Genomic DNA, 20,242 nt, shown 5'->3' on the forward strand with positions numbered 1-20,242 from the left:
TATAAAAACTTTAAAAAATACGAAAATAATACTTAAAATAAAACTTACTATCGATTCATGCAAACTAACTCAAAGATATCCTAGTCATGAGGTAAATGATAAGAAAGCCCTTCAAATTTAGGCCAATAATCAATTCAATGAACTCATAATTTTTTCTCAAATAAGCTCCAACTTTAATAGAGTTACACATCCATTAAAGGCATAAATTTTGATAATAAATAATTCGGGGTGAGTAGTTTTTGATTTAAATTAATTAAATCAAATTGATTCAATTTAATTGATTTAATTTTTCAGCTAAATAATTTGGTTTTTTTTTTTTTTTTCTAAAAAATTTCGATTTTTGCTTAATTCACCTCACTGAACCCATCACTGCAATTTACCTTTGCTTCTTCAGAGCAAAAGGTGAGTTATAGAATACATCCAGTGCACTAACAAAACATAAACCCATTCGAGTGAGGGTGACCTAATAATTTGCTGAATAGAAGTTGATGCCCCCATTCTTGTGTGGGCGAATCGAAAAGCAACACAGAAGCTGTTTTAATTATCACGATATGATTCGGTGGTATCCATAACCAAGAGCTTAGCCTCAAGGAACACCAGGCTTTCATCGTTTTTCTAGCATTTTCCTAATGGGTTTTCTCAAAACCGTTGATTTTGTCCGCCACTTCGCCGTTATGGTCAGAGTCAACGGCCCTCTAACTCTGTAATTCTCTCTCTCTGTCTGATACATAGGAAAATATATGCCTTTGTTTGTGTGGGTTAATGTTTTCTTGGAACTTCTGTTGGGACCCAAAGGAGCTCAAGATGCGAAAACATGCTTTTCATCAATATAAGTGACTAATGTTTCAAATACTACTTGGTATGGCATTTTTGGCTTTCCTTTTTTTCTTTTAAATGCGTTTCACTGAAGTTTTTCTGTTTCCTGGTATGTGCAGTTATGGCAAGACAACACTTTCAGCTTCTGGGATGTTATTGCCTGACACCCTTTCCGATGCTGACTTGGCGAAGTGAGTTTTGGGCAGCAATGGTAATGAGGGTCAGGCTCTGGCGCTGGTTGTGACTGTTGCTTCTGTTGTCGAGTCTTTCCTGTCACCGAAACAGAGAGAGAGAGCATTTCTCAGGTTTAGATTATAATAACATAGCATGCATAATTGGATTGCTTTTGTTGTTTGCGTGGTTTTTTACGTCATGGTGGTGCTTCTTGTTCTTTACGGAGCCAACCCGAGATGATTCCTGGTGCTCAGTCATCGATGTGATTCTAGAGGTAGAAGATAATAAAATGTTGTTTACTTAATTGAAATGATTAGTAGCTCAGTTTGCTTTCTAGGATTCGATATTTGATGTTTTGAGTATGGTGATTTTCAGGAAAAGTTGGGTTTGGAGAGAGATGCTGAGGGGAGTTTGGATAAGGACCTTCTCGTTGGCTCATTGCTAAACTTATAAGATTGGTAAGCGCATGGATTGCTGATCTTTTTTCTTGAAGATGAAAGTATCCTTAAATATAATTTTATGCTAAAGAATGACATAGCTGCATTGAATTCTAGTTATCTTAAGCAGCAATGAGTTCAACTAATTATTGAATTTTAAGTTTCATTTAGTTCCTCATGCAATTGTGGCCCTTAAATGGAGCATTATGGTTTTGTGGATTCATCACTGTGATTGCTATGGACAACAATGCCTGTTCCTGGACATTGGTTTTGTGTAACGCTGCTTCCAATTGTGGCCCTTAAATGGAAGCATTATCGTTTTGGGCTTGATTTTCTAATCAAATTCATTACGCTAAGTGAGGATAGCCTATGATAAGTGAGATTGTCAAGGTCTCAAGGCAAATGATGGTGAAAAACCCACTTTGAAATATTTTATGAATTTTACTTCATATTTTACTTCATTTTTTTTTGGCTTCAAATGCAATGTGATTTGGTGGATGCTAAATGCAAAATGCACCTTGGGACTCATGTATGATATCAGAACATGGGTCAATGATACGTTTGTGATTACAATATTATGGTGAACTGGCTACATTTAAAGTGTCTTTTTGGTCTTGACTTGCTACTGATACTTGATAATAATAAGAAGTATAAGTTTCTTGTTCAATCATCAATGTTGCTTTAACTTATTTGACTTGATTATTTATGAAAATAATGTGCTATTTGATTAACCAATTCAATATGAAGGTCCATATTCTTGTATCTTCCCTCACTGTCCAATCACTCGTTGAATCCTCTTCATGCTCACTTGATCATGGATGGGAGGTTGGCTGTTCTCTGGCCTCACATGATAATGGTCCTCAAAATTTTATGGACGTAATTCAAACACAGGTTAGTAAGGTACCGTGTGTTTTTCATGTTTATTTTGCATGTCTTTCTCTTGTGCCAGTAATGTATTATGGAATTTGCCTCAAGATCATTCTTCTCTTTCTTTTGATTTCGAAGTTCATCCAACCAAAAAAAAAATAATTATGAGAAAAGAAATGTCCTTCTAGGAAAAAAACTTGAAGCCATTATGACTAAGGGATTGTTTGGTTGGTTACAGTTGGCATTTTGTTGAGATGTATCCATCCCATAAGTATTATTATGAATTTTGAGTTTAGAACAAATGAGTTATGCTTGATAAGATGACAAGAATGGATGCTGCCTCTTGCCCACCTGCTGCAACCTTGGTTTTGTTTCTTGCTTGTTTTAGAAACTCAATAATCCTCGAGAGTTACTATAGTCCTTTGTATAGAGTCTATACATATATAAGTTATAAGAAAAAAAGTATATAATTAGTTGAAAGACGATAAGCAATGCCAAGTGTTGGATCAAATGCACCATTTTGTTTGTTATCTACTTGAAATGAGGAAGCTTTCAGTAATCTTTTGCATTGTTAAATGGTTCAAATCAGCGCAGAGAGAGAGAGAGAGAGAGAGAGAGAGAGAGAGAGAGAGAGAGAGAGAGAGAGAGCTATATACGCACATTTATGCATTCATGTGTTGTCATGGCTATGATAATGGAAGCCTTGAGGCTATATGGTAGATGCATTTGATTTTTAAGTGATAAATGGTCAATAACCAGGGTCTTGTATTTATTTATGTAGTGTCTACAACATAAAGATTTATGTACCGTAGTTTTGCACATCTTCTTTCCAGCCCATGACAATGGGTTAACTTCACCCATAGTCACCAAACTTATCACTAATTTTCAGCTTGATCACCTAATTTCAGTTTTTTACATGAATGTCACTTAACTTTATATTGTTTCAATAAGGTTAGATTTCGTTGAATTTTTAACGTGGTGATGACAATCAGTAAGAAAGCTAACTTTAATTTCCTTACATGACGTGATATATGGTGATAAACATTAAAGTAATCCTTTTAGACTTAGGGTGGTAATACATCTTTCATGGAGGGACACAGGCATTTGGCAATGCCAGCCTTGTGAGCAAGACAACTGCTTATTGCTATTCTTGGAGTCCTTTCTGTTTCAATTTTCTATTCCATATGTTTCTTTCTTTATGTTATTATTATTTAAAATTTAAACCATGTACATAATTTTTGTGTTGGTATAGCTCATAAGCAGGGTCATGCTATATAATATAGATATGGCTATTTTTATTCAGGTTCTGCCAAACGTTGCATTAACACCTTCTAATAGAAGGGGGGATTCTCTTTTAGCAGTGGGTTCTCCTTTCGGTGTCCTGTCTCCTTTGCACTTCTTTAACAGGTATTCTTTCATGTTTCTTTAGCAGGTATTCTTTCATGTTCTCTCATTTACTTTCTAATGTCCATGTTTCTAGTAAGATTGTTGATGACACTATCTGTTGATAGGTCTAACATTATAAAACATGCATTTTTTTTTTTTTAAATTTCATCCTTAACTACCTGAACCAGCTAATCAGTGGGATCTATTGCCAATGCTATTCAACAAGATCATCTACTTTCATTGCTAATGGCTGACATTTGGTGTCTTCCAGGTGCGACATTTCTCTCCTAGATTACCATTGGGTCTTGATCTTTTCATGCTACTATTTTTTTTTTCCATTTTTGATACTAAATATATCAGAACTCCGCCTAAGTAGTTTGCGCTTAGCCGGTCCCAAGCCCGGATAAAGGAGGAGGGTTGCGGTAGGTGACAACCAGCGTAAAAATTTCGTCATACCCTATGATATGGATTCAAATGATATAAACGTTGGGGCGTCCTCTACTAACGACGCGCTACATCGGAGCCCGGGTGTAGTGATAAATATGTAAGGGTGTAGGGCGTTCACCGAAAGCGACGCGCCATGCCGGCGCCCGGGTGTGGTGTTAAGTGAGCAAGGGTTCCCACATCATGGACGGGTGTGGGTAAAGAAGTTAGTCCATAGGACAGATAATAGAACAAACAGTGGAACAGAACACAAGATAGACATAGAAAATAATAGAAGATATCATAGAAGGAGACCAATTAGGAAGGAGCAGGATAGGAGGAGGATCAGGGTTGGTACTTGGAATGTTGGATCACTTATAGGAAAATTAATGGAGCTTGTGGATACCTTGGAAAGGAGAAGGGTGAATATTGCTTGCATTCAGGAGACTAAATGGGTAGGAGAGAAAAGTAAGGAAGTGGGTAATTCAGGTTACAAATTGTGGTTTACCGGAAAGGAGAGAAACAAGAACGGAGTGGGTATAATCATAGACAGGGCATTGAAAGACGCAGTAGTAGCTGTGAAAAGAGTAGGAGATAGAATTATACTAGTAAAGCTAGTACTAGACGGAGAAACAATAAATATAGTTAGTGCTTATGCCCCACAAATAGGACTAGACAGTGAGAGTAAACAAAGGTTTTGGGAAGATATGGATGATTTAATGCAAAGCATACCGAATGAAGAGAATGTTTTCATTGGTGGAGATTTGAATGGACATGTAGGAAGTGATAGGCAAGGTTATGAGAATGTTCATGGAGGTTTTGGTTTTGGCAGTCGAAATGAGGAGGGAAAAAGCATCCTGGATTTTGCTATGGCATACGACCTAATACTAGCAAATACCTACTTTATAAAAAGAGAGTCATTTAGTGACTTTTAAAAGTGGGCAACATAGAAGCCAAATCGACTTCCTCTTAACCAGGAAGACAAATAGAGCTCTATGCAAGGATTGCAATGTCATTCCAGGAGAGGCTTTAACAAGTCAACATAGGTTGGTGGTCTTGGATGTCAAGTTTAGGAACAATTCAAGTAAGGTCAGAAGAAATAGTGTAGCTCGAACAAAGTGGTGGGAGTTCAAAGGAGTAAAGCAAGTGAAGTTCAAAAATGAGCTTCTTGAGTCTGAAGTATGGAAGCTAGATATGGAGGCCAATGATATGTGGATACAGATGGCATCAAAGATTAGAGAAGTAGCTAGAAAAGTACTTGGGGAGTCTAAAGGACATGGATCACCCTCAAAAGAGAGATGGTGGTGGAATGAGGAAGTACAAAAGGCAGTGAAGAGAAAAAGGGAATGGTATAAGAAATTACCTAAATGTGATAATAATGAGGCATATGAACAATAAAAGATAGCAAAGAAAGAGGCAAAAGGCGATTAGCCAAGCAAGAGCACGTGCCTTTGAAAAGTTATATGAGAAACTTGGAACTAAAGAAGGAAGAAAGATATTTATAGATTAGCAAGGAGTAGAGAAAGGAAATGTCAAGATCTCAATCAAGTTAGGTGCATTAAGGATAAAGAAGGAAAAGTGTTGGTGAAAGATGAGGACATTAAAGAAAGATGGAGAAATTATTTTAATGATCTCTTTAATAATAGTCAAAATGGAAATAGCGTGAATATAGATTATAGAACAATAGAAAAGAATGTAAATTATACTAGAAGGATTAGATCTTTAGAAGTAAAGGAAGCACTTAAGAGAATGAAAGTAGGTAAAGCCTGTGGACCCGATGAAATACCAATTGAAGTGTGGAAGTATTTGGGAGATATGGGAGTGGCATGGTTAACTAAATTATTTAATAAGATTCTAAACTCAAAGAAAATGCTTGATGAATGGAGGAAGAGTATTTTAGTACCTATTTTTAAAAATAAGGGAGACATACAGAGTTGCTCAAACTATAGAGGAATTAAACTCATGAGCCATACTATGAAGTTGTGGGAGAGAGTTGTGGAGCATCGACTACGTCATGATACTTCTATCTCTCTCAATCAATTTGGTTTCATGCCTGGTCGTTCAACTATGGAAGCGATCTTTCTCATTAGAAGCTTGATGGAGAAATATAGAGATGGGAAGAAAGATCTACACATGGTTTTTATTGATTTGGAGAAGGCTTATGATAGTGTTCCAAGAGAGGTCTTATGGAATGCGTTAGAACAAAAGAGGGTATCTATTAGGTACATACAAGTATTGAAAGATATGTATGAAGGAGCAACTACTATTGTGCGCACAGTGGGAGGGGACACAAGAGATTTTCCGATCTCAATTGGATTACACCAAGGATCAGCCATAAGCCCTTACCTTTTTACATTAGTTTTAGATGAACTGACGAAACATATACAAGATAGTATTCCTTGGTGCATGATGTTTGCGGATGATATTGTTCTGATAGATGAGACACGAGAATGAGTCAATAGGAAGCTAGAACTTTGGAGAAGTACTCTAGAGTCAAAGGGTTTTAAGTTAAGTAGAACGAAGACAGAATACATGCATTGCAAGTTCAGTGAAGGCCAAACTGGTGATAGGGAAGGAGTTAGTTTGAATGGAGTGGCACTGTCCCAAAATAATCACTTTAAATATCTAGGCTCAGTCCTTCAAGTAGATGGGGGATGTGAGGAGGATGTTAGTCATAGGATTAAAGCCGGATGGTTGAAGTGGAGACGTGCCACGGGAGTTTTATGTGATCGTAAGATTCCCAATAAATTAAAAGGAAAATTTTACCGTACAGACATACGACCGGCTATGCTATATGGTAGTGAGTGTTGGGCATTGAAAGAGTCGTATGCATCTAAGATAAGAGTTGCAGAGATGAGAATGTTAAGGTGGATGAGTGGTCATACTAGACTAGATAAAGTCCGTAATGAAAGTATTAGAGAAAAGGTAGGAGTGGTGCCAATTGAAGATAAGTTGAGAGAAGGGAGATTGAGGTGGTTTGGTCATGTGAAGCGTAGACATACGGAGGCTCCAGTTAGACAAGTAGAGCACATTAGGCTAGAGGATAGAAAGAAAAAAAGGGGTAGACCTAAATTGACTTGGAGGAGAGTAGTACAGCATGACTTAGAAGCATTACACATTTCTGAGGATTTAACCCAAAATCGTTCAGAGTGGAAAAAGCGAATCCATATAGCCGACCCCAAATTTTTGGGATAAAGGCTTAGTTGAGTTGAGTTGAGTTGTATACTAAATATATCAGGAATGGAAGGTGTTCCAGTTTTTGGTGATCATGCACATTTAATTGGCATTTTGATTAGGGCAAAAGAGTAGTGGTGCTGAAATTCAGGTAACAGGGAAACAAACTCATTTTAAATTGTTTAAACTGTGGTAGTTAATGGATTATGCAAAATTTTAGTCTTGGGTAACAGCTGGTGATTCCGTGGGAAGCCATTGCAACTGCTTGCAGTGGCTTGCTGCTGAAGGAGCCCAAAATTGCAGAAAAAGGGACCCATATTAGCCACTTAATTCTCATCGCCCTCCCTTCATCACTGCCAGTTGAGAGGGTAATGGCTTCTGTTTGTCTTATTACCATTGATGAAGGTGTATGGGATCTGGGGTTCTGCTCAATGATCAAGGCTTGATCCTCACCAATGCTTGCCTGTTAGGACCATGGAGTTTTGGGAAAACAACTGCAAATGGCAGAAGGGATGGAGCAAAGTCACAGGCAGTTTTCCTCCTGCCTGAAGAATCTGCATTTCCTGGCTACAGCAATGTTGACAACCACGAGAAGAGTCACAGGTTACAACCAGAGGCAGTAAGAGAATGAATTTCTCTGTGGTTGATCAAAGCAATGGATATCAATTGAGTTTGTCTTACAAAGGCCATAGAAATATACGTGTTCGCTTGGATAATGTCAACCCTTGGATTTCTTGTGATGCTAAAGTAGTATATATTTGCAAGGGTCCTTTGATGTTGCCTTACCGCAGCTTGAATGTGTTTCAGATCAACTTTGCCCTATCAAGGTGGGTTTTGCTTGCCCAATTTTGGGATCAAAGGCATGTGTTATTGGACATGGACTCTTTGGACCAACATGTGGTAACAGGCTTCCTTACCTTTTATGTCTCTTTGGACTGTCTGAGTGACCTAGGAAAAGAATCCGTATGCTTAATTTTTGTTCATTTCATGCATAGATGTGTTTCCTTATTTTTAGATTTTTCTTTCAGGAATGATGCTTTCAATTGTTTAGCATCAAAATGTTAGATCCCTTTTCTATAGTTACCTCATTCCAGTTTCCTGTTGATTAGAGAACTTCATATGTGATTGATGTTGATACATGTGCAGAATATCCAGTTCAGTGTTCATCTAAACATTCTGCTGGCTTCTTTCCTTTTAGAAGCTCTTTTGCTATTGGCGTATCATTAACTAAGATATCTATAGAATATTCCTTATTAAATAATAAATATATGATGCAGGCTGTAATCTTAGACAACGTATTTATGAATGCATGTTGCACTCTGTGAAGTTTAATTTGTTTTGTCTAAATAATTGTATAAATCTCATGTACTCTACCAATATGTTAAGATCCAAGGCCTTATCCTTTAATCCAAAATTTTGAGACTTTCAGAATCAGATGCGTTACTTGTCATTTATGCTGGTGTATGTGGTGCATGGAGATTCAATATTGTTTTCTGGATGATTGGAAAGGGCTGATTTAATGTACATATGTATCCTCTGCTAATTAATTTTATCTTTTTACTGATATAGATAATTCCAGTGGTTGGTAACTTTTAAATATTCTTGGTTCTGTTTCTATACTTTGTCCTTTCCTCTGAACTTAATTGCACTTTAATTATTGCAGGCTTTTCCCCTTCTGTTTGCTCTGGAGTGGTAGCAAAAATAGTTAAAGCTGAAGCTCCTCCGTATTATCGACACAAGGGGGATCCCCATTTTCCTGCAATGCTTGAAACAACAGTTGCTGTACACCATGGCGGTAGTGGTCGTTTTGTCATTAATCCAAAAGGTCATATGATTGGACTTATTACCAGGTATAGTTAATTAAAGTTCTGCAAAAATGTTAGTTATCCATTATTTCACATTCTATATTTTATACTGTTTTGATTAAGGCTTAGTTGTTATTGTTGTTGTAACAATAACTTATTCATAATGTGACGTACTTCTGTGAAAAGTTGAATGTGCTTTATGTAGAATACCATATTTTATACATGTTTTGGTCTTAGGATTGGCTGAAATTAATAAATCCCAACTATGCTTGAAGGATGGTCAGTTTAGGTTGAAGGAAAAAGTTCCTGTTCAAGCCAGGTTATTTTACTGGTTGGGTTGGGTGGGCCATGGGCCCTTGAGCAAGTGAAAATGGCAGATGTCATTTCTTTTGTTATTTATGTTCCAATATCACTCTATGTTCTCTGAACACTATTGGAGATGTGTCATGCTCGCACTACTTGATCTTAATACCTGTATATGGATTTGGTATTATAGGATGTTTCGTGAACGATATAATGGAAAAATTTTTTATATTTGATTGGGCAAATATCTTATACTTGCAATATTTATGAGCCCTTAAAGGTTCTTTGTTCATTTTCTCCTAATTAAGTTCTTCAGTGCTTGCAGATTGAAGTACTGTATTTAATTAGATGTATTCTCGATTCGGCAATGCCAGGCATGGTGGAGGATAATTATATCACATCTTAACTTCAGCATTCCCTGTGCACTATTGACGCCTCTCTCTGACTTTGCAAAAGGTTGTTTACCATAACTTCTGCTTTGAGAAGATAGTTGATCATGAAATGAAGCTAATCTAAATTATTCCTGCACAATGCGTGCGTCAAGTTAACCATTCCTAATGTAATATACTTGTGTACTCCAAATCTATGAATACTGAAGAACAAAAATTTTGAAAATGTTACTATGATAAAATTCTTAACTCTTGTTATATATAAGCAGTAGTCAAGTCAAATAAAGAATTTAAAATAGTTATAAAACAATAAATGTTCCATTTGTTTTCTTTTACGTTGCCTGAATTTTATAATTTAGTTTCAGGCAAGTGTGCTTGTGATATCTGATGAATATGGTTGTCTTGAGACAGATATGCAGGATATTTTACTTCTGCCGAATCTTGATCAACCAAATCAACACCTTTCTTCAGTATAGGCATTGATGCTACCACTCTCCACCAAGCCAAGCCCTCCTGTCTAAACTACCAGTGTCACTACTGGAAGATTGTGACAAACAAGAGAAGGGTTCCAAAATTGCTAAATTCATAGCTGCAAGAGACAAGGCTTAGAAGTTCTAGCGAGATTATTCCTAGTAAGCTATGACCATGTACCATTCTGTACCAAATGAAGAAGATATCATATCATCAGCATAATAGTGGAATCAAGTATGAAAACCATTTATTGCAATAACATCTCATCCATGTGCCGAACTGGTTGAAGAATGAATGCTCAGTGAAAGAGACTGCTTTTGGGGGGGTGTGGGGGGTGGGGTGGGAGATAGGAGTTGAGATTTGTTGACTTCCTGTCTTAATTAAAATGCGGGCAAAATAATACTTCCATAAACGATAAAACTCTCTCTCTCTCTCTCTCTCTCTCTCTCTCGTTTTCAAGAATCGACACTGTTACATGAATATAAAAAATTAACTTAAGAAATAAAAAAGAACAAGAGCAGCAAAAGCATAAAGATGATAATTTGATTGTGTCTTAATGGGAAAGGGGAATTCTTGCCTAATCAAGCAAAGGTAAGAGGGCGAAGTTTTTTATTATAAAGTCAAAATTTTTATTATTGTAGTAAAAAAGAAAGAAGTATATTCGCCCATTAGCGGCTTCATGAACCAAAGCAGATCATAGGTCCTGTATGTCGCAATATATAAACTCGACCCAACAAGTAGTCACTCTGCATTCTCCATCATCTTTTTCTTCTAATTTACATATACCATTTCTGGCCGGTATCCACTCTCCGTATCTTCAATCTCTCTTTCGGTCGTAGATTCACACCATTCGCAAGTGCAGTGGGTGATGACAAGGACCACCGTCACTATTTACTTCCCCTATTATAAACAAACAATATTGAGTCCACAGGTTTAGGGGTTTAGAGAGAGAAACGGAAAATGGGGGACACTGGGATTTACAAGGAATACTTAGCCGGTTTACTCGCTGGTGTTGCCACAGTTATCACCGGTCATCCCTTCGACACCGTCAAGGTATATCTGGGTAGCTCTAGATTTTGCAGTTCTGCAAATACTAGAGAGGGTTTATCACATAGTGGCTTCAAGAAAATGGGTTAATGAAATTCTCTTTGTATTTGTAATTATTTTGTTTATTTATTCATTTTTCTTAGGTAAAGCTGCAAAAACACAATGCGGAAGCGCATGCTATTAAGTACAGGAATGGTTTGCATTGCACGACTAGGATCCTAAAGACAGAAGGAGTATGCTTCTTTTAACATCTTATTGTGAGCCACAAATTAACTTGGTCTTTAATTTATTACGCAAGTCAGATTGATTGTGTAATAATTCTTGTGCATTCACTTGTTATATTAATATAGGATGAAATGTAAGTAAGAAACAGTTTAAGCATATTATAGGCCGCTGAGTTCTTACTGATTTCAAGAATGAGATGAGATTCATTTTGGCTAGTGTTTTACATGAATGAACTTGCTATTTTTTTGGTATTCTAGTTATTTGTTTGGTGAATTAGACTTGGAGTTTGTTTAACTTGTTTGGATTTGTTGGGTTATGGGTGGGGGGGTGTGGTGTTTGGTGATAACAGATGAAACCTATAAAAATATGCGTTTGAAATGATGGGAGTCATCTCTACTAAACGAACTCATTATGTTAGACTATATCATAATATAAAGAATTGGACCTTGCTATCTTGTATGCAATTGAAATCACCCTTTTCTTAGTGTGTTGGGTTTCCTTTTCTCATTTTTTTCGTTAACGTTTATTCATTTGGGGCACTATAACAATGAAATATGGATATGTAGAGAGTCATTGTCATGGATATTGAACTAGCATCTTCTCTTGCTCTACACCTATCCCAAGAACAACAACAATAACAACTAAGCCTTAATCCGACCATATTTCTTTGCATTGGTGGGAAGGGTTTCCCTCTCTCTTCTTTGTATTAGTTGGTTGAGTGTTTCGCACTTCTAATATCATTATTGATATCTAGCTATCCAGTTTCATTTGTATTTAAATACATTTAGAAAATCATTTTTCTTTTATGTGGTTGCCACAAGTGCCCTTCCTATAATTGCTACCAGTTAATGAGGTAAGCAGGAAGCCTGGATGCATCACACTGCAATTGTATTTGGAAACTTACGCAATTTTTCAGTTATGATCTGCCATATGTTTCAACTATTTTCTGGCGTTATTTTATCACATTCAAACAAATTTTTATATGACTTAATTAGAACAACTTATCAGAGCTTCCTATAACCCTAGGTCAGCTAATTTAAGGTCATATACTGCATTCTATCAGGAAAAAAAAAAAAACTGTCATCAGTTTCTTGTTTCAAGAGATGTAGGGTCCTGTCCCTCACCTCCCTTTGATGGAATGGAGTGAAGGTTTTTGGGATCTGAATGTTCTGAATGATAGTATTTTCAAAGGATAAGCGAGTGATAGTTGTCTTTGTCAGGTTAAAGGACTTTACAGGGGTGCAACATCATCATTTATTGGGATGGCTTTTGAGAGTTCACTTCTTTTTGGGATTTATTCTCAAACAAAGCAGTCCTTGCAGGTATGTAAGGAGTAAATTGGATAAGTCTATTTGCTTACTTTATTTGGCATTTCTTAAGAAAATAGCCTGGCCTAACTCATTCTTAAAAGCTAGCTCAAGGTAGGAGTGCCCAAGGCCATAAAAAGGACACATTACCCCTATCCCAAACCAGTATGGGATATTAACAGCATTAATATACAGAATTTATTCTGCTAGATATTGTTGCAAACCCATTGTCTTAATGATTTCGTGGATACTTCTTTAAATTCATATTGAGTCTATTCCATATTTATGACCTTTTCTCCTTATGATACTCAAGAAGAGAGGAGTGCGTAGTGATGTGCCAATGCCCCAAGTAATAATTCCTTCTGCAGCTTATGGTGGAGCAATTATAAGTTTTGTATTATGTCCATCTGAGCTAGTAAAGGTCAGTTACTTGTAGAGTTCATATGTTGCTCTGTTTTCTCCCATATTATTGGTTTTTGGTGTCAATTCTTATGAAACTGAGTTTCTCCAGTGTAGGATGCAAGTTCAAGGTACTGACTCCTTGGTTCCAAAGTCCAGTAGATACAATAGTCCTCTTGATTGTGCCCTTCAAACAGTGAAAAATGAAGGGGTGAGAAAATCCTGTGTATTGGCTACCTAATTTTAACATAGTCTTGGTCTGATGGAAAGCCTTTCAGGTTGCAGGCATTTTTCGAGGGGGTTTTACAACACTGTTAAGAGAATCTTTTGGAAATGCAGTTTTCTTTAGCGTTTATGAGTATGTCCGTTATTACATGCATTTACAATTGAAAGCTTCTTTTTCTGTCCACAACAACTTTATTGACATGGGAGTTGGAATTGTGAGTGGTGGCCTTGGTGGTGTAGCTGTAAGCATTCTGACAGCCTTGGATATATCTGAACTAGAATATTACATTTCAGATGCTTAATATTTTTATTTGTGACACTTTAACTAGTGTTATTTGTTCCCATGCTATCCAGTCCTGGTCTGCTGTTTTGCCCTTGGATGTGGCGAAAACTATTATCCAGACTGCTCCAGATAAAAGCTCCACCAGAAATCCATTTCGAGTACTTAACAAGGTAAGAAGTCCTCATTCTCTTTGTTCTTTAATTTTGGAATAACATCCAACCTCCAGGAATTGGGTGTTTTGCCTGATGATGAAATAAGGGGGGGGGTAAAGAGGCTAAATGAGTCCTTTATGTTAGATTTACAGGAGGACTGGACTTAAAGGATGCTATGCAGGTCTGGGTCCCACAATAGTGCGAGCATTTCCAGCTAATGCGGCTGCAATAGTCACCTGGGAACTTGCCATGAAAATGTTGGGGATCAGGCATGATTAAGAATGGTAAATATTACCAAGAATTTCAATTTTCTCATTGTCATTACAAGCTTTGGTGGGTTGCAGCGAATTTTGATCGGGATTTTGGGATGGCAAAGTTTTTTGTAAAATGGACTGGGGTGGGTTCTATTATGAAAATTAAGGATTTGCATATTATTTCTTGTGGGCTTGGCAAACTAGCAGTGATCTACTTTTAAGTTATACATGCAGATCACCTCCGAATATTAGTATAGGACTGGAAGGATTGCTATATTTATGTTTTGTCTAGTAGATGTTGCTCAGGTAAGTCATGCTCAAGCATTTTATCATCGGCTTTGGCCTTGGGAATGATTTACATCATTTTCTACAGTAACAGTCGCATTTTCTTAACCTTGTTGATTTTAAACAAGTTTTTGTGCCTACTAACGCATTCAATTGTGAATTTGCCTTCATGCAGCTTCTTGCTTTTAATGCTGCGAAGCAATTGGTATAAGTTGATGAATTGCGTCTCCAAGATCATCTCTTATGGAATTCATACCTCTTTATGTTGTCCTAGTGGGAACCTTGTACTTGTCTGATGATCTTATGCATATAATTGTGGGATTAATCGAACACATCCACAGAGATCATTGAGAAAGAACTAGCTGGTATATAATGGAAGTTTATATATTATTAAATTGACAGAAGAGAGAGAGCATATGGCTAGAGTTGACATATTTAGATATAACTGGCCGTAGAAGAGGCAATTTTATTTTGTAAGCCTATACCTCCTCAGTGAGTAGTAAACCTTGTTATTTTTTATTTGTTACTTTCAAATTGAGCCTTCTCCATGACAGTCAGATGAGCTTTTTCTGCGCCTCTCATTGTGCCCTGCTAAACGACTCCGGCAACTTCTTTTATTGTCATCAAATTCTGATAATGCATGGAACCTGTACGTACCATTTTTAGAAAAAACAAAAAAGAAGCAAGTTGAGATAACTCATACAGAAAAGTCTAAAAATGAAATAAAATAATTTCATCAGCAAAAAATATAATATAAAATAAAATAAAATAAACCCAAAAACTCTTAACCAAACATTGAGAAGCGCCTAAAATCTTTTTCTGTGTCCTACCTACATTATGTCAATTATTTGTTGGAATAATTATATTATAATTAATTTTGAATATTTTAATTTACTTATATTTTAATTTGGTAACTTGAATTATTTAAAATATTACTTAGATTTCAGATATTTTAAAATAATTTAACAAAAATATTCTAATTAAATTTCATTTTAATATTGTATAAAAGAAGATTTAACCTGAAATTTAAGTAAAAAAATGAAAAAAATATTGAAGATAATTGAAAAAATGTTTTAACTTGTTTGACGGAAAAAAAATTACGTAGGAAAGTTTCTTAGAAGAATTAACAGTAAAAAAGAGAAAAAAAAATTAAGATTAAAATGAGAAAAGTAAATATTGGAATTGACTATTAGACAATTAGATTCTATTGCCTTAATTAATCAAATAAATTTAAAATTATTATAATTTGATTTTAAAGAAAGATATGAATAATATACCTTTTATTATAATGTTGTGTGATCCCATAAGAAAAGGAAATTAATATATATATATATATATATATAGAAGAATTTAAGAAGGTATTTTGTTTAGTTTACAAGTCAGCTAAACCGACTTATAAATATAAAGTTAAAAGTAAATTACTATTTGATTTAACTTAAAAATTAAAAAAATATATATTTAAAATAAGTTAAAAGTCATAAATAAATTACTTTTTTTATGATTTATAATTTATCTATTTGTTTTAAAATTACTTTTTGATAAAGTTAAATACTTATTATCTTAATAAATTTAAAAAATATTCATGTTATTTTCATTTTAACAACTACAATACTCAATTATATATTTATTTGTTTTATTTTTATAAATTAAATTAATTTTAAGTATATTTTATCTAAATATTTAGACTATTTAAAAATAATTTTTAAGTAATTTTATTAAATAATTAATTATTTTTTAAAATTAATTTATAAATTAAAAAATAAATTTTAAATCAAAAATTAAAAAATAAGTAACCAAACCAAACGCTGGGACAATTAATAAATCAAAATATTAAAGAAAAATAGTAGTTCTTTATAGAAAATCTTCAAACGTCAAACCCAAAGCACTAATGTACTCAAAGAATCATGAAGCTATAGCAATACTTACTCTAAAGCCAAGTTGCCAACATCATTTTCATAATAAAACTAATCTATTTAATTTTTTTTTTTTGTTTTAAAAGGATGGCAAAGAGGAGGAGTTTTGGGTTTGAAATGATCTTAAAACTTAATAAATTATATTACACATATAATTCTTAAAACTTAATAAATTATATTACATTTTACATAAATAAAATATACAAATGAAGGGAAAAATTTATTCACATCCCATCATAAACCAATCCTTGAAAGAAATAATTCATACAATAACTTAAAAAAAGCTATTAATTATATTCATATATATATATATATATATAAGAATTTATTTTTTTTTTACATTTACACATAATTTTTTTTATAAATTATAAAAATATATATTATATTTATGTGAATAAAAAGGTATTTATTGGAGTATATTTAATAATTTTTTTATAGATAATATAATTAAAATATATATAAATATAAAGAGAGAGAGAAAGAAACAAACTTGTAATGAAGGCACTATGGATGAGATTTTTATAAGGAAATGATTATCATGCATGATTTATTCTTGACATAGGATTTAAAGTGAAAATTCTCATCATCAATGGAACTTTAAGGACAAATCAAAATTTATATTTGATTTATCAACCAAAGCTTCAAACTAAAGGACAAAAAGAACATATGCCTCCTATTGCCTCAATTCACAAAGCTCTAGACCTAGACCAAGAAATGCAAATACTGGAATAATGCTTTAAAAAAAAAAAGGAAAAAGAAAAGGAGTTAAAACTATTAGCAACTAATTAAGGTCATATAGAGATCTTAATCAAAATATATTTTCTGTATAAGTCATTGGATGGTATATATAATAAAGACTTGGAACAGGATATTCACTGATTCATATAAAAAAAAATAAAAAAAGGGAAAAAAATAAGATAATTAATGCAAGTGGAGTTTATGGTCTGCTGCTTTTAATGCTTCTGGAATGATTCATAAATTGTATCATTGTGATCTCCAGCTCACATTCCTTGTCTTTTTTACTACTGTTTGTTATGAGTGAATTGTAAGCACTCTTACTCTGTGCTAGATTTGATTTAAAAGCTATATTCTTAGTACAATATGTAATAGATATAATTCAAATAATATTAATAAATCTTTCACATTTATTTTGTTTTTACCAGAAACTAATTTCATTGCAAGTACTATATATATAATTAATAATCTTTACTCAGGAAAGAATTAATTACACATATTTGTGCCATTGATATGGCTATAAGACTAAATTAAAAGAGTGAAAAAAAAATATAGAACATGTTTGGGTATTATTTAGGAATTATTAGTATAAAATATATGTAATTATCATCTAATCTATTTCAGTGATAGTTAATTAAATCAGTTTATATAATGAGTTTTGAGAAAACTACCATTTGTGTTTGTGAAATTAAAGGAGGGTTATCTATATATATGTAAGTATACAACACTAGTTCAATCTTTCTTCATAAATATATTTAAAACAGGAACATTTAAGTTAATTTTAGTATTTATCTTTTATTTAAGATTATTCTCAATTGAAAACATATCTATTTATCCTTCTTCTTTGAATTAGAAATAGTCTACAAAAGAAAATTTTGTTTAATTTCTTGATAACATCTATATAAATAAGATATTTAGCACACCTTGCTAGTAATTCAGTTATAATTTATTATTTACCTAACATCATAATTAATAGTATTTCTGAGTATTTTCATAAGGCTTCCTTTGAAATAAATCATTTGTAAGAAAATAATTCAATTGAATTTTCACATAATCATACTTGATTTCTATTTTTCTAAAATATTTTTTTTAAGTTGAAAATAATATAATTCTTTCATTTCAAACATGAAAATTGATGAAAGTAAAAGAGGTCAATTGAATTGAATTTTTATAAAATTCTAATTTTCAAACAGGGGATAAGATTAGATTTGGGTAGCCGATCATCAAATTACTAGTCTAGCTATATTATTAATCTCCTTTCCTAAGCTATAACTATAATTTTCTCGATAAGGGTATGTATGATATGTAACCGGCAAATGAATTTTTTAAAATTCTAGTTTTTAAACAGGGGATAAGATTAGATCTAGATACCTGAACATCAAATTACTAATCTAACTATATTATAAATCTTCTTTCCTATGCTATAACTATAATTTTCTTGATGAGGGTATGAATGATATGTAATTGGCAATAATAGTTAAAACTTCAATTATAATAGAAAATTTTCTTATATAAATCTAATTAAAACATTAATTTTGTAGTCCAAGAAATGGATCACAAGAAGGATTATATATATGTATAATTTCAATTCTAATTGCTTTATTAGAAAAAGAATATGATGGTATGAAATCTAAAAAATTACTTTAACAAATTAATGAAAATAGAATAAATCCTAAAAATGACCCAGAAATTAGGATTTTGCCCACATTATTGGAAATGACTTAATTAATGGACCTGAACTAGAGTGGAATCAAGACTTTGGTTTGCAAAGTTAGAAGTGGAGAGATTAGAAAGGACATTAAAATTAGGGTTTCACCTGCTACATTGCTGGCAGAAGCGTTGCTGGATTCCGGCAACAAGGACAAAGGGAGCCTTGGCATGGAAGTCGCACACTTTATGGCGTCTATGGTATTTCTTGGCATCGGTCATGTTAAAGGTGCAATTCTCTGCTTGACAAGAAACTGCCGGCATTGACCCACTAGCATTAGATCCTTTCTTGCCTTTCTTCTTCTTGTCATCATCTCCAAACCCTAACCCACTATTCTCTTCTTCATCCTCTTCTTCTTCCTCATCCTCCATCCCCTTCAAGCTCCTCTTTCCCTCAGCTCTGCTAGTTTCCATACTAAGAGAAGCAAGAGAAGGCAACAAAAAAAGCAAGCAAGATGGAGGAGAAGAAGAAAATAAAGAACACCAAGACCTTGATAAATGGGTGTTGAGAAAGAAGAAGATTTATGTGTGAGGACCACTGTCTACAGACTTCATTTTTATTCTCCGTCACCATAGGGGTAATAGTAGAAGGGTATGAAAGTTAAGGTTTAAGTTAGCTCCAAGACAAGAAAATCATAGGTGTAAAATACACATCTTTTTTTCTTTATGACTGTATTTAGGGTAAAAGAACACGTACATATATACTGCTATATATACTCTTTTTTTCTTGCTAGGGATAATTAATATAGATCAAGCCTATTGCAGATATTCTAATTTCGAGTTTTCAAATGAACAAGTTGCTATTAATTAAATAATGGAATTAGGTCATGAATAGGAAGTCTAATCTAACTCTCTGAAATCTACGGGAATTTCTGTGGAAAACGCATAGTAACTCAGCAGTGATTTATTTTCATTTATAAAGAAAATTGTACTAAGGTAGGTTTTCTTGGGCTTGGCTGGTGTTCTTGTAGACTTGTACCATATATATATATATATATAAGTTTTCTAGGTTATATATATGCATGTGGAGCCTCTCTATAGAAAAATTATACCATGTATATATATAATAAAATATACCTATTTTTTTTTTTCAATCAAGAGATTCCTGCATATGTGCTCAAGTGTATAATTGAAAGATGAAAGGTGAAAGGTGAAAAACCTATGGCTCAAGAATTAATTTTCCAAAGTTGTCTATCAAGATTAGATGCATATGGTGCAAACACAATCTATTATGTGTCCTTGGCATCTAATTCTTCCTCTTTTCACCTTTCCCCTCTTTGTTTTCATATTTTTGCTGCAGCCAACGGTTTTTAAGCAAAGTGGGTAGGTAACCCATCTCTTATGCATTATTGTTTTCTTTCACCAAATTAGGACCACGTTCCTGCTACTGTGATTATACATTATCGTCTTTGTTGGTCCCCATTTGTCTTAGGGCAGCTCCTTGTACTACTGTAGGCGTGAAATG

At 33.9% G+C, this 20,242-nt stretch overlaps 2 protein-coding genes and 1 pseudogene across 4 annotated transcripts; 2 read left to right on the top strand and 1 right to left on the bottom strand.

The window, feature by feature from the left end:
- Nucleotides 1-377: 377 nt before the first annotated feature.
- Nucleotides 378-10,524, top strand: LOC110632868 (glyoxysomal processing protease, glyoxysomal-like; annotated as a pseudogene).
- Nucleotides 10,525-10,842: 318 nt separating this feature from the next.
- LOC110632865 (mitochondrial arginine transporter BAC1) lies at nucleotides 10,843-14,941 on the top strand. Of its 3 annotated transcripts, XR_009141421.1 has the most exons (9): nucleotides 10,843-11,298; nucleotides 11,436-11,525; nucleotides 12,738-12,839; nucleotides 13,138-13,245; nucleotides 13,336-13,434; nucleotides 13,502-13,690; nucleotides 13,803-13,901; nucleotides 14,036-14,167; nucleotides 14,598-14,941. XR_009141421.1 is itself a non-coding variant. In XM_021781228.2 (8 exons), exons 1-8 carry the CDS (start codon nucleotides 11,206-11,208, stop codon nucleotides 14,160-14,162), a joined length of 915 nt encoding a protein of 304 aa, XP_021636920.2. In that variant the 5' UTR covers nucleotides 10,843-11,205; the 3' UTR covers nucleotides 14,163-14,513. The 3 variants fall into 3 exon arrangements, 2 of the variants coding, with proteins under 2 accessions (XP_021636920.2, XP_021636921.2); XM_021781228.2 differs by lacking the exon at nucleotides 14,598-14,941 and having other exon boundaries at nucleotides 14,028-14,513; XM_021781229.2 differs by lacking the exon at nucleotides 14,598-14,941 and having other exon boundaries at nucleotides 13,141-13,245; nucleotides 14,028-14,513.
- LOC110632866 (squamosa promoter-binding-like protein 3) lies at nucleotides 14,793-19,362 on the bottom strand. The gene is made up of 2 exons (XM_058130272.1): nucleotides 18,887-19,362; nucleotides 14,793-15,069 (listed from the first exon to the last, which is right to left on the bottom strand). Exons 1-2 carry the CDS (start codon nucleotides 19,189-19,191, stop codon nucleotides 14,952-14,954), a joined length of 423 nt encoding a protein of 140 aa, XP_057986255.1. The 5' UTR covers nucleotides 19,192-19,362; the 3' UTR covers nucleotides 14,793-14,951.
- Nucleotides 19,363-20,242: the final 880 nt, after the last annotated feature.

This window comes from Hevea brasiliensis, chromosome 11 (assembly GCF_030052815.1).
Source record: "Hevea brasiliensis isolate MT/VB/25A 57/8 chromosome 11, ASM3005281v1, whole genome shotgun sequence".
In the NCBI taxonomy this organism is placed as follows: domain Eukaryota; kingdom Viridiplantae; phylum Streptophyta; class Magnoliopsida; order Malpighiales; family Euphorbiaceae; genus Hevea; species Hevea brasiliensis.